At 35.8% G+C, this 14,476-nt stretch overlaps 1 protein-coding gene across 1 annotated transcript in view; it reads right to left on the minus strand.

Annotated features, from left to right (window-relative positions):
* The window catches only part of FBN2 (fibrillin 2), a 232,352-nt gene that overhangs the window by 109,799 nt on the left and 108,077 nt on the right, over window positions 1–14,476 (minus strand). The window contains exon 8 of the mRNA XM_029216913.1: window positions 10,060–10,185. Coding sequence (XP_029072746.1) covers window positions 10,060–10,185 — 126 coding nt within the window. The remainder of the gene's footprint in view (window positions 1–10,059; window positions 10,186–14,476) is intronic.

The following is a 14,476-nucleotide window of genomic DNA, read 5'->3' on the forward strand; positions in this document are numbered from 1 at the left end:
GTGGAAGACCCTGAGCTCAGAGGCGTACAGAAGGCAAGAGCATGCACAGCCCTACAGACCATGAGGGAAGGACTTTCAGATTTTATTCAGAGAGTGAAAAAAATGTAAGTCTAGTTTCACTATATATTGTTTAACTTTTATCCAGATGCTTCCAAGAAGTTTTGTCTGTGACAAGAAGAAAGATGTACCACAACAAACAGGAGCTGCATGTCACTGATGAAGATGAAACCATTAATTACAAATAATGCTATTAATAGGGAAGGCCTAAATTTTTTACACTAGATATTGAGTTTAAAATAAATATATTATTTCCTCGAATGGTCCAAAGTATACCTCAGGTTGCTTCTACGCTATTGTTAAAGAATTGGTTTGAAGGTACTCCATGTAAGAATCAGAATGCCTTCCATTTCCCAAAAGAAACCCAGTATGCCCAAGAGCAAAGTACTAAATGTGATGTATGCGTGCATACTTAAAGGCACTGCAGACATTTCATAAACGTTACAAGCTGGGCTTGGATAGGCTGTCACTGGGAATAATTTCACAGAGAGGTTTCTACTCCCAAGAATGATCCAGGAAAATAGTTTTTAGGATATTCATTCCAGGAACCCAAAGTATCATATTCCTAGATTTACTTGATTGCTACACTCCTCAAGAATAGGATGTAAATTAAGATAAGAAAGTCCTAAGATCTTTACAGTAATCACTGTTACAAAACACATTCAGGGCTACATGGTAGATTGACTGTATTGATCTCTTCAAGGCTCTGTAAGGAGGAGGCTGTACCATAAGACTTGGGAAAAAAAATAAAAAAAAGAAGAAGAGTCATGGCTTTGAGTCAGGATATCTAGGTTTACATCAAAATATTATTACTGTTGATTCTGTAACATATCTTTTCTTCTTTATGGAACAGGGCTGATGGGAGAATTAAATAAAACAATATATGTTCTGTTTCCAGCAGAATGGTGTATTAGCTACCCTGAGTGTCTCTCCCAATTGAAACACCCTGGATAAAATATGAGAAATTATTTTAAAATATACATCATCTTGCTGACATCAAAGAAGGGAAAAAACAGAGTCTCAAAATGAAGTGAAGACCGGAATCTTAGGAGGTAAGTTCACACCTAGCTTTCGCTTTAGGGTTTCTGCAAAACTCTGGAGATTTTGATTTTCAACTCTGATAATTTCACAAGGGGTTAGAGCCTAAGATATAAAAGCCCAGATTCACCTCGTTAATGCAAAATGTAATAGGAAACTCCCTCATAAAGTAGGAGTCCCAAACAGCTATATCCTTGTTATATGGCTAATGCAGAGGAAGGCAGCTAAGAGACTTGCCTGTTTATACCTCAGTGCTGAGTGGAGGGAAAAAAAGATTCTTCCTAAAAATCTGAAACCAAAAGCTCTTTCTCACACAGACAGCTCTGATGTCAAAACATTAAGTTTGTGTTCTGAAAAACTTCAAAGGAAGAATATAACATAAAGAGGTCTCCAGGTAGGGATATTCCAAGTAACTCGCAAAAATCAGTACAATTGAGGACTTAATACTGACATAGGTCTCAAAGAATTCCCATAGATAAAGTTCTAGGAAAAAAGGAGTAGCTAACAGCAAAGTAACTAAATAAGTAAGTAAATAACGCACAGAGAAACAAGGCTCAATGAACAAAAACTAGCTGAATAAACAGCAGGTTTCAGATACTGGAATGGTCAAACCAATTCTGAAAATCATTGTTTTTAATTAATGATGATTCATTAACTATTAATTAATAATGAAATAATCTTTAATCTGTTTAAGGCAATTAAAAATCTAAAAATGGGAACAGTAAAAACAAGCCCATAAACAATGAAAGAAAAGATGTAAAAGACTTCAATGAAACTTCTATAAATGAAATGATCATAACTGAAATAAAATGCTTAGTGACTATATTAAGCAGTGTATTGTACATAGATGAAAAGAGAATTACTGAGCAGGAAGATATAGCTGAATATATTATTTCAGTGTTGTTCAGAGAGTCAAAGAGATGGAAAATGTTGAGAAGAAGTTAAGAAGTATGCAGGTGAGGGTGAAAAGGTAATTTGCATCTAATAAGAGTACTAGAAAGTGTCATACGCAGACAGTTGTGGGAAGGCAATAGTCAACAGATACTAGTTTACAACTTTCTAATGATGTTGCAAGACAACCTCAGATCTAGGAAGTCCAAAAAACCCAAAGCAGGAAAAATAAAAAGAAATCCACAGCTATCCATATCACTGTGAAACTGGAGAACAACAAAGAAAAGGTGAAGATCTTAAAAACAGCTAGGAAGAAAAGACAGATTATCAGCTAAGGAATGATATTTAAGTCAATCACTGACTTCTTAATAGCACCAGTGGATGCTAGAACACAATGGAATAGTATCTTCTGTCTGCTGTGATAAAATAACTGTCAACCTAAAATTCTGTACCCCAAGAAACCAAAGGGAAATTAAGTTCATTTTCAGGAAAACACAAACAGAGACAATTTTCTACCAAAAGGTTCTTGCTAAAGGAAATTTTAGAATAGGTGTTTTAGGTAAAAAGGAAAATAATTCCAATGGAAGGTTTGAAATGTATGAAGGAATAAACAGGGAAAATATTTTTAGATACATGGACAAGTACTAAAATATCAAACAATAATAATAATGATTAATTTGTTGCAAACAAGGGAGTGACAATTGACTAGAATTTTTTAAATTGGAAGGGGGAGATCAAAGTCTAACCATTCTAATATTCTTTTATTATTTAGATGTGGGTAAAAATACAGATTAATTCTAGGCTTTAAGTTACATATGCATCTTCAAACAGCTAGGATAACCACTAAAACCACAGAAATAAACTACGTATTTCTAAACAATAGAGGAAAAAGAATGGGGTGTGGAAGAATGGAAGGCAGGAAGCCTGAATAAATCCAAAAGAAAGCAAGAAAGAGAAAGTAACAAAAAAGCAAGATAAATGGGAAGCAAAAAAGAAGATAATAGAAATAAAAACAAATATATCAGTTACTGTAATAAACACAAATAAATTTAAATCTCAATTTAAAAGACAAAGATTTTAAGACTATGCCCCCCAAAATTTAGATTTAGGCTGTTTAAAGAAGCACATTTAAGACAAAAGGAAACAAAAGATTGAGAGGAAACATATCCAAATGGCATATATTTAAACCTTCCTCTCCAACTCACAAAATGTGATGCCAAATAATATGAAATAAAATGAACCAAGAGAAAATATTTAGAAACAGACCAAGAAGAAAAGAAAAAAAAAACTTTAGAGAATCAATATACATCAAAAAATGGTTCAATTCACCAGGAAAATATAATACTTTTAAACATTCATCACCTTATAACATAGCATCAAAATACATAAAACAAAAGCTTAAAGGGCCACATGGAGAAACTGAGAAATCTACTACCAAGGTGCAACATTTATACAACTCTTTCAGTAACTGATAGACACAGTAGATAAAATCTAGCAGCTCAGGAGAAAATTTGAACAGTACAGTTAACAAGTTTGATCTCATATCTATCCAACAACTGGAGAAAACACAAAACTTTTTCAAGCCAACATGGAAGATTTGCAAACCAGGTAAACTCTTTACACTTCTAAACAACTCATGTGTCAAATACAATACCATACTGAAAATAAGGTAATATGTAAAAAAAATGAGTAGGGGCTCATCAGGAATCTGTACCAGTCTCAGATTTTGGGAGTCTGCAATGTTATTGTGAGGGCTCCACAAATTTATACTTACACTGAACACTGCAATGCAAATGAAAATGCCTCATAATATACAGGCACTACTATGGTTCCTACTGATGGAGATTCCATTGTGACTAATAAGATACAAATTCATTTAAAATTATTACTGAACATCCAGTAGTTTTTTTTTCATTATGTATTTTCTCAAAGGTATTGGGTTATCATCATGTGTGGATCTGAAAACATTTTTGATATTAAAGAGGGGGTCTTCAAATTCAATAAACATAATTAACTTCTGTCCTACACAGTTTGGAAACCTCTACTCAGTCTTATAAGATGTGTTGGAGGAAACCATGGCATTGTTGAGAAGGTGGAGGGGCAGAAAGAGAAGATTCGAAAGTAAATCATAACTTTTTTCCATAAATTCTATAATTAGTCTCTTCTAATAACATCAAGGAGGTAAACAATCTACTTCCAATCCTTTGCATCAAAAACAGATCAGGATGAGATACAGACACATGTAGTGTGATGTCTCACAATTAAGGTCTCTCCAAAAATACATTTGAAAAGGAAGACAGTGGCTGAGAGTTAGGTTCTTTCCTTTGCATATCTGAATTGCATGGTGCTTAGAAAGTACTGTGTTGGAAGTGTGCCATATGGAAGAATAAAAAGGGGCACCCTATAGAACTAACTAAGAGTTGTCTAGGCACATCATCCCTTGAAATAGGGAATTATTAGGGAAAAAGGCAGAAGAAGCATATTTATTACAGCATTAGGACAAATCCTTCTAATGCCTGGTATATATTTAACTGTAGAATTGATATGTCATAAGTAACAAAACATGTCTAGTCCTCTAATAATCTCCTATCACCCTCACTACACTCCCAGAAGAAGATTTACATCAAGCCTTATTTAAACCCACACTGAGGAAGAGGAAGCAATCCGTCTCCTCTGATTAAAATATAAACCTATCTTGAAACAAAATAATGGTACTCTTATCAGAGTTTGTTTCATGGCTTGACATTTAGTCTAAACCTGATTTATGTGAACTAACAGTTAATTATACAATGTGATGAAAACTTGGTAAAAGATGGAGGTGGGGCTTACCTTGAAAAAAATACGTCTCCTGTTGAATGAGCTTTGCTTATTAAAGATGAAGGGGTCAGCCAGAAAACCCTGATGAGGTTAGCTCAGGTCAGAAGACTAGCGATAGTAGGTGTTCAGTACATAGAAACCATTGTCTCAGACATCAGCCCCTCATACTGGAGACCAGCACTTGTCTCGCTGAGAGTCTGGCGCCAACCTGAGTTCCACTTGATTAATTCTGCAGATTCTTGCTATTCCTAAAACACTTTCATGTTGCTTTTGTGTTTCTATCATACAAGACTAACTAGAACTAGGAACAATGAAAGAAAGAGAACGACTGTGGCTCCTAGGTTTACTTCTTCCTTTAAAATAGTGAAGTTTGTCTTCCTCATTGTCTAACCTTCTCTTTCTAGGACATTTTTTCTAGTTAAAATTACTACCCCTGTTCCACCAGTCGCCTTTTATATGATTTGGGGGTTAAAACTCGGACACCATACAGTATACTGTTTCATCCCTGTCTCCCTTCCTCCATTAGTTAAACATTTTTAGGAGTTTTGGTTTATCCTTCAAGCATTTGTTGCAAACGCACGCACACACATGTAATCAACACCCATCATCACACAGAGTGCTGCACAAGGACAGCATATCCTGACCATCACTGTCAGAAGATCTTCCTCATTTCGCTTAAACAGTCTTCCCTCATTGTCTTTTGTCTCTGTGCTGCTCAAAATTCTTGATGGGCTCCACCATCCTCAGGATCAACCTGCAACTTCTTAGCATGGCAGTTAACGAGCCTCAACAATAGAGTCTTCATCTTAACCCATCTTTCCTGTTTTGTCTCCAACTACTTTCTCACTCAGCTCTCTTTCCCAGACAAGCTCTCCTCACCGTCTCCAAGCCCCCTCACTTTCAGCATCTGTACGGCTGCTGACACCTTTCTCTTCGCTCAGTGCAGTCTTATTCCTTTGTTTAGCTGTCATCCATCTTTCAAAGTCTCTATCAGTGCTCACTTCCTTGAGAATTTTAACTATAATAATCAGGACTTTCTTTTGGACTTACAGCACTTATTGGCTAAGAAATTATTTAGCAATAACGACCCACTACCTCAAACTTTCTCTTACGTTACTACTTTTCACATTACGTTTTCAGGTTTTGTTTTCTCAAGAATACTCCATGGCAATACTGTGCACTGAAACTTTTGTAAAGCTCAAGGAAATGCACAAGGATATTGTGGCAACATCATATTACCTTAAGGACTTCTAAATGCTTACTTTCATTTTCTGAACTTCACTTGCTGCTGACTGTCACTTTCCAGTCCCCCAAATAGGGTCCCTGCTAGTTCTGTGTGCACGACAGTAGCTGGCACATTAACCTGCATACAGAATTTGCTCATGGCTGCTTGTCGATCATTACTGACTCGCTGACTGCCAGTCACTCTTCTTGCCTCTACTGCAACGTGGAAATTAGGTATTAATAATGCCATGAATATTATAATGACATTGAATTACTAAATGATATAAGGGTCATTAAGTTGTGCTATTAAAAATGCTTCTAAGAAAAAAAATATTAGGTATGGGTGGACTCTTTTTCGAAATGACATATGTTAGTACTCTTTGTTAAAAAGGAGAGCTGTTTCCAGTATATATTTTAAAACTTGATGGAAAACAGGAGATAAAATCAAATTAAGATTTGATTTTTATATTTAGCATAAAATGAAATGGGAAAACTATCCTCATTTATAATTAAAATGCCCCGCTAAACTCTCCTGCCATATAAAGCTATTTCCTACACATAAAAGAAAAAGGCAGTTTATTGATGCTTTATAATGTTGTATAGATTCAAGATGTTTTGATTAACTAGAATAAGGGATTAGGGCAGCATTCAGCATGTGCCACTCTTAAAATAAAGGTGCAGATAACATGCAGTTTCTTACTTAAGAAAAAGCTTTGAGTTCATCCAACTCATTATTGTTAGCATACATGTGGTTACAAAATAAACAGCATGGAAATATTTATGACATATATAATTCAATCATAAATAAATTCCATCTAAGAAAATACAGACTCAGATTTTAAAAAATCAAAACCAAAGATCTCTTACATATTAAAATGCTAGATTTATTTTTTTCATATGTGGAAAACACATACTTATTCCAAATGAAACATAGTTATTCAAAAAATTTTTAAGCTGCTTATTACTTAATTTTAACATTGGTTTTGCAATTTTGGAACGTCATTCTCCCCTCCTTAGGGGCTTTCCTCTATTCCTGGGTCAGGATATTGATACTGAAATGAATGGGAACTCATGGTTAGCAAAGAACTCACTGTGCCTCAGGTCTCTGGAGCTCAAGCAGGCTTTCTCACCTTCTGAGCATTGGGGACTGTAACTCAGTGCCATCATATCATGTCCAGCAGGATGCCAAATGATGCAAAGCAGTTATTAACCAACATTAAATTCTTACATTCAATGTCATCTCATTCATTCATTTGCTGGTTTGCCTATTCATTCAGAAAAGATTTACTGAGCCCAAACTTCTAAGGAAGGGACTACATAAGGCACAGGGGACAGAAAGCTGCATAAGGCAGGACCTAACGGAGCTCAGAGTCTGGCCAATGAGTAAAGCACAAATACCTGTGACACTGTGATAAACCCAGAAATGAAGGAAATAAAAAATATTATAGGAAGGGCGGATTGATTTTGCCTGACAAGAAAATGTGGGTTAAGCAGGGATGGCTATAAAGAAATGTGATATCTAAGTGGGTACTTAAAGGATGAGGTGGGTTTTAACAAGCATAGAAGGGGGAAATCAAAATGCTTCAGGCAGAGGAAGTACTGTGGGCAGTGTGCTCATGTACTGTAATAAGAGAAACGTGAGTGTGAGGTATAAGTGGTTAGAGACGAGTCCTGAATACAGGCTGGGTCAGGCTCTAAAGGGCTTTGAAAGTCCAGTAAAGGCTGAGAACTTTATATAAGGAAGCAAGAGAGAGAGTTTACCATGATTTAATGGTAAACCAAATATCTGACATTGAAGAAAACAACCTCAGAAAATCACTGGGGATCTTGATCATCTGAATATGATGAAAAATATGCTTCCTTTTCAATGCAAAAAAATGAGCATGTGTTGACTAAAGAAAGACTTAGAAACTTAAGAAATGAGGGAGAAAGAAACAACTTAGAAATCTGATATAAAACACTAACATTTGTTACGGCAAATTCTTTCTTCTTACTAGTTGGTCTAGTTGTACAATTCATTCCCAAAGGCCTTCAATTACTCCACATTGTCTACCAAATAAAATACATACATCTTATTTGGCGTTTTCAGAACTTCATGGTGATAACCTCACTTATGTCTCCAGCCACATTTCTTCTAGCCATTTCTAGAATATAAGTTTCCTTAAGTCAGGGTCTATGGCATCCAGCCAGTGATGTTCAACGATGACTCCCAAACTGACATTTTTCCAACAGAGTTGAGTTCATGCCTATTTCAAGCTGATGACTGCATATATGTGTGTATGTATATGCACATTCTTTTTCTATACAGTTTAAGAAAATTAAGCCAAGTATAGGTAGTTCTACTAATTTTCAATTCTGTTAAACTATGTTAAATGAATCAGACTTACTATGCAGTGAGCCAACTGGTAACACTGACCCTAAAAACAGTTAATTTGCTCAGTTTTATAGACTTAACGCCTCTATAATGTTTTACCTAGTGTAAGATAGAACTCGGATTCATTCGTGAAGAACAAATAATTGTCATTCAAATCTCATAATACTCCAACGGGAAAGGGAGGCTCCAAATGGACATTGTACTTTTCAAAGCAGACTGTCAGCGTGGTGGTAGAGAAAACACTCATGCTGGAGACCTTGATATCTAGGCACAGGATCTCTGTCACCTTAAAGCAGATAAGGAGACAGTGTAGAACCATAGTAACACAGGTGCAGAGAGATCTGGATTCAAATCGTGGCTCCATTTGTCAGCCCTGAAACATCATGTAAGTCACTTTACCTCTCTAAACCTCAATTCCTTCATCTATAAATCAGAATAATTATGCCTATCACACAGGGCTATTTTAAGGAGTACATCTTCATTCTCCTATACCTCCTCCTTCCCCTAACGATAATAACAGAAGTAATAAGAAATATTTTATTGAACATTTACTAGAAGAAACTGAAGTATAGACAGGTCAGTAGCTTACCCAAGGCCCCACCACTATGTGATAATGAGGTGATACAGATGTCCAGTGCCTTACACGTGGTATGTATTTCATAAATGGCAGCTGTCAATTTTACTACCACTACCATAGCTGCTTCTTTGACTGCTATTGCTACTTTTCTATTACTATTTACGATGACACCATAGTATTCTGAAGGCAGGATCTCCATTTCTCATGTTTGCTGTTGCACGGCCATAGCATAGTGTTTGGCATATCAACACATTTTATCCAGTGAATTCAAGACTTTTTACTGGTGGCCTAGGACTTCTAGCTTACATCCTGAACCCTCTGTTATTTCCTCTCTTCAACCCAGTTCACTTGGACATCCTTTGGATTTACAAAGTTCCTGGAAGTTAGTTGCTCACACACCCTCCCAGTGGGGATGGGAGACGGTCATTGCCCAGACGGTCATCCTCCAGCAAACTAAGCAACTCCCGTCTTTGGGTGCTGCTTTAATTTCCCTAATTCCTGTACTATATGAATCTTTAGTGCTCTTAAAGTCTAAGGCTTGTTCAAAAATAGATGACCTACACATGACTGTTTTATCTTTCTAAACAAAAGAGAACATGAAAATATATATGCCTTTAATTAAAATATGCTTAAAACAAAATTAAAGGTATCGATTTCTTTTTTGTAATAACTATTTTCACTAGAATAAACACGTGCTAAGTAAATAAGACACTACATTCATGATTCATAGCAATGAAAGAACACTTAATTACTACATTTTGTCTCCCAAAGTAGATTTTTAAAAATCTTTCTCATGCCTTTGTGTCTGTAACACTTGGCAAGAGCAGTGTCTTGAGGAAATCCTTCTTCATTTCAGAAATGGCTTTGACAACATAAAGCAAACCCAGATGGCTTCTGAAACTGAAGTTTTTGCAAAGAGCACCTGGTCGATCAGTCCCTCAATAGTGGTACCGTTTATTTTAAACAACTCTTCCAGCATTTTCCCAGTCGTTTTATAATCGTTGCCATCTCCATACCTGTTTGGGCTGTCCTGTCATTAGAAAGAAGCAGTGTATTGTGCCTTCAAAACTACAAGGCTTACCGATGCACCGAGAGCCATCTGTTGAGGTTACATATCCACGTGGACAAACGCAAAAATAGCTTCCCACGGTGTTGGAACATTCGCCAGTTTCACATATCCCAGGAATGATGCTGCACTCATCAACGTCTAATCAGGGGAAGAAGGAGAAGATGACTGAGAAAGGCCTTCATTAAATAGCTTTTAAAAGGGATTTTTTAAAAAGAGTATGAGAGCACTCATGGTTGATTAGGTCAGATCATATAACCCTGAAGATACTCTTGTTTCAGGCCCTAAAGAATTTCTCACACATATCTATGGGAACTGAGATGAAAGTAAACTCCCATGGCAGTAAAACAAGGCCAACTAAAGCAAAACTCTATATCCTTTTTTTTCCCCCAAATGCAATTTAAATTGGAAATAAGTAAAGATGTAAATGTTTTAGTTTCCATTCTACATCAATTAGGGAATTATCCTACTAGAGACTTTAAAAAAAACACGTGCATGGATGATATTTTAAAATATGAAATAACTACATTTAAAAATGTATAGCTAATTTTCACATTAATTATTTGAACCAATGGAGGGTGGCAAGCACTTTTCTTTTTCTATTTGGCTTCAGGATACGTTTTTGTACTTACATGTGAATATCGGTATATTTGACATTCTGGAAATTAAGTTCAAACCTAAAATAATACAGTAAAATGGCAAAGGGCAAACTTGGGTGGCTTTGGGAAGTGTCCAGTTTTCCTATTGTGCCTCCCTGCACTTATCCATTCAGTTTACTCAATGTTAGGACTAGTCTACTCCCTTTCACATTAATGAAAGGTCTGCTTTCTTTTAAACTGTCCCCAAACCAGAAAACCTGGCCATTTATATAAGCTTTAATGTACTTTTCTTTTAGTTCAATAAGCAGAGAGAGGTGGAAAGTCAACAAAGCTACAATTAGGTACACTGGAAGCTACTTGTTAATACATTTAAAAGGAAATGAGCCATTGTGAGGAGAATCCAGCCACAGATGCCTCGGAGTTAGCTGTCCTTTTTAAGGAACAGAGCTAGCAAAGATCAGTGAATACAGGGAACAATTATAAAAGCCATAAGCATGGATGATTACTGAAAAGTAAACCTGAGCTTTTAGTTTTGTTTTAGTTTTTTTAGATGCATATATACATACACACACACATATATGTTTAAGTGTATCAATGAAAAGCAAAGGAAAAATTATATGCTAATTGTAAATACAAGGAAATAAATTTTAAACCCCACAATTAAAGAATGGTTGACAATGCCTTTCTTAAATTCCTCTATTGCTCTATTCATTCTTTTTTCCCGCCGTTTACTGACAAGTCATTCTTGCCTACAAGCTGTATCATGAAATAACTATATGCCTGTGTCTTCTTGGAACGTTCTTAAGAAAAAAAGTTACCAGATTCAGACTTTTCTGAAATAATATCTTCATTAGAGGCTTAACAGTTAGCCACTGAAGGCACAGTGGTACAAATCATAATCTACCAATTCCCCTAGAGAGCTCAGAATTCTAACATGAATTGGTTACATGAGAAGCAAACATATAATGTGGTGAAAGAGTTACCATCAGATTTAATCCAACAAAATGAAACCATATGTGCAAAATTAGGGTCTGCTGCATCCTGTGTTGCTATCTTAGTGTAGGGCATCTTAATAAAACCGAATGTGGATTCAGAAGAGAAAGGAAACTAGAACAGCTATACTCTAATCACCAAATAAACTGATAATCACTTCTAGATAAGGAAGACAAAAAGAAAAAGAGAATAGCACACAGTAAAGCAGCAAGCACTACAAAAGTGAAGGACCAAAACTTTCCTTCTGATCCTCTTATATCCAAAGTTATGACAACAATCAAGGCACTTATGGAGCCCAGGATTGATCCAAATTCTTAAAAATTAGGAATCTTCATTTAGTCCTTAATTTAAGCATTTACTCTTATTTTCAGCCATTTCCTTTCATAATAAAAAACTTCTTTGTGCTCTACTTCCAAATAGCCTCCTGACAACAAAGAGTAGAAACTGAAAGATGTTTGACATTTTTCTTTTTTAAGTGGAGAAAAATAACCCTGGAACATAGAAGAACACATGGAATGATATTAAATTTGTGGGTTTTGTGTTAAATATTTTATTTTACAAAAACTCCATGTTTCACAATTCTCCTTAGAATTAAGTAAGAACCTTGAAAAGTTAGCTTCCAAATAATTATATGTAAAAGGTTCTCAGTAAAGTATTTAAGAATTCTATATGAACAATAGGAATATTTTTCATTTATTTTTGGGCTAGGCTCCCCCTCAAATTTTAATAATTAAAAAATTTGGTGTTTTGTTTTTTTACTGATCAAAAAACCCTGCCTTTCGATGTACCCAATATTTATTCATCAATTTAAATTTAGCATTGACATTTATGTTAAGAAGGATGCATGCATTTAGCTCTTTTGTAATAATAGTTTTTCAAGACCATACGTCACAATCAGATTTGGAAGTAGTATCTTCACAAATACAAAACATACATTGCCTATGTAGGTACAAACAAGTAAGCCTAACAGGGACAAGTCTATTCACAGGAAAAGGCAGTCTTAATGGGAATTCATTTCATTCACGTTCTGCATACCTAATATGCTTCTGTCCATCTCCCCTTGAACTTTTTAAAAAACGTTTATTTATTAGTTTGGAGGCTTTGGTCTGCAATAGAAAAACTGATCCAAACTGACATAAACCAGAAATTTAATAGCTTGCATATCTGGCAGTCCAGAAGTGGCAAGGATTTTAGGTTGTTTTAAGGCAATGTCTCTTGCTCGGCTTCTCTGAGATCTACTCACCTATCTCTCCTCTGTGCTTTGATGTCATCCTTAAGGCTGACTTCCCTGATGGAAGCAAAATGGTTATAGCAGTCCTAGGCTAGATCTTTGACTGGGACATCTAGTGGAGAAGAGAGGGTGTCTCTTCCAGCGGTTCTCTTCTAAGAGGAGGAGTACTTTTTCCCAGGAGCACCCAGCAAATCTTCCCTTTTCTCCTAATATCCTGAACTGAGTCACATGCTAACTCTTTTGAATGATTCCTCTAGCCAGGAAAATGTGCTCATTGACTTAGGCCTGGAGTCCTGAACTAATTACTGCTGCAAGTGGAATACAGTTAGCTTTAGACTAATAAAAAACAATGAAAACAAAAATAAAAGCCAGAAACAGTATGGGTGAATACAACTGAAAATACAGCATAGCTGAACAATGGAAAGTGTACCAGCAAGGTTGGGAAACTGATGAAGATAAGCTTAGCTAGTCAGCCATATGCTGAATCCTGAACCCATATGAGAGCTTTCCCAAGAACTTTGGCTTTTTTCCTGAAATGATTTAAGGTGTCTATGAAGAGGTTTAAATTAAACAAGAACATTTCATAAGCAAATCAATATTTCAGAAAGATAATCCTTGTGTTTAATGTAGATAGACAATAAATAGTCCAGTGATAAATGATGAGAGCCTGAAGTAAGCTTTATGATGAGGGAGAGAACTCATATTCAAGAGATTCTAGAGGGAGAATTCAACAGGACTTTGCCACTAGATAAATATCTCAGACTTCTGGCTTGATTGAGAAGGGAGCTAATGGCAGTGCTATTAACAGGAAATGGGATACAGAGGGAAGAACACATTTTGAGGTTTGGTTGAGTTTGGGACATTTTGAACAAGACATGTTGAAGAGAAATAGGCAGAAATTCCAACTCTTAAGCTAAAAATTTGAAACTCAGTAAAAAAAAGTAAGGGGTAAAGATGTATATTTGTGGTTTATCATCGACTCTGCAGATTGCTTTTGAAGTTGTAGCAATAAATGAGATTTCCAAAGAAGACACATAAATGAAAAGAATTGAATTTAAGGAGGGAACTCTGAGAATCACCACCATCCAAGGGAAAGTCAAAGGAAGAGAAGCCAGTACAGGAGACTGGGAGGAAGAATCAGGGAAGGTAAAAGCAAGAGTATGATGACGGGATAGTAAGGAAGAACTCTGTCAAAAAAGACGGAGCTTTAAGTGTGCCATGGGAGGGTAAAGAAAGAGAAGGACTGGAAAGTGTTTGGTAATTTGAAGAAGTGGAATACAGGTTTTTTTTGGTTTTTTTTTTTAAAGGAAAGTAGATCTAAGCAAAACCATCTGACAGATTTCTGACTGCCAAACCACATAACCTCATATTTGTCAACCAACATTTACAACGTTCACTGTAACTCTTACTCTAAGCAGAATATAATGAATAATTTGGTAAGTAGTGCTAAGTGTGATCTCAGATATCACTGAATTCTAAGAACATTGCCCTAGAGATTCTGTCAATTCCAATATTTACATGTCATACATAAAAGCAGTCCATGTAACAATTATGTTACAGAGAACTTAGAACAAATAAAATAAGAAATTTTGTTTAAAAAAAGTGCTCA

This window comes from Monodon monoceros, unplaced genomic scaffold (genome assembly GCF_005190385.1).
Source record: "Monodon monoceros isolate NGI ecotype Baffin Bay Population unplaced genomic scaffold, NGI_Narwhal_1 Super_Scaffold_12, whole genome shotgun sequence".
In the NCBI taxonomy this organism is placed as follows: Eukaryota; Metazoa; Chordata; class Mammalia; order Artiodactyla; family Monodontidae; genus Monodon; species Monodon monoceros.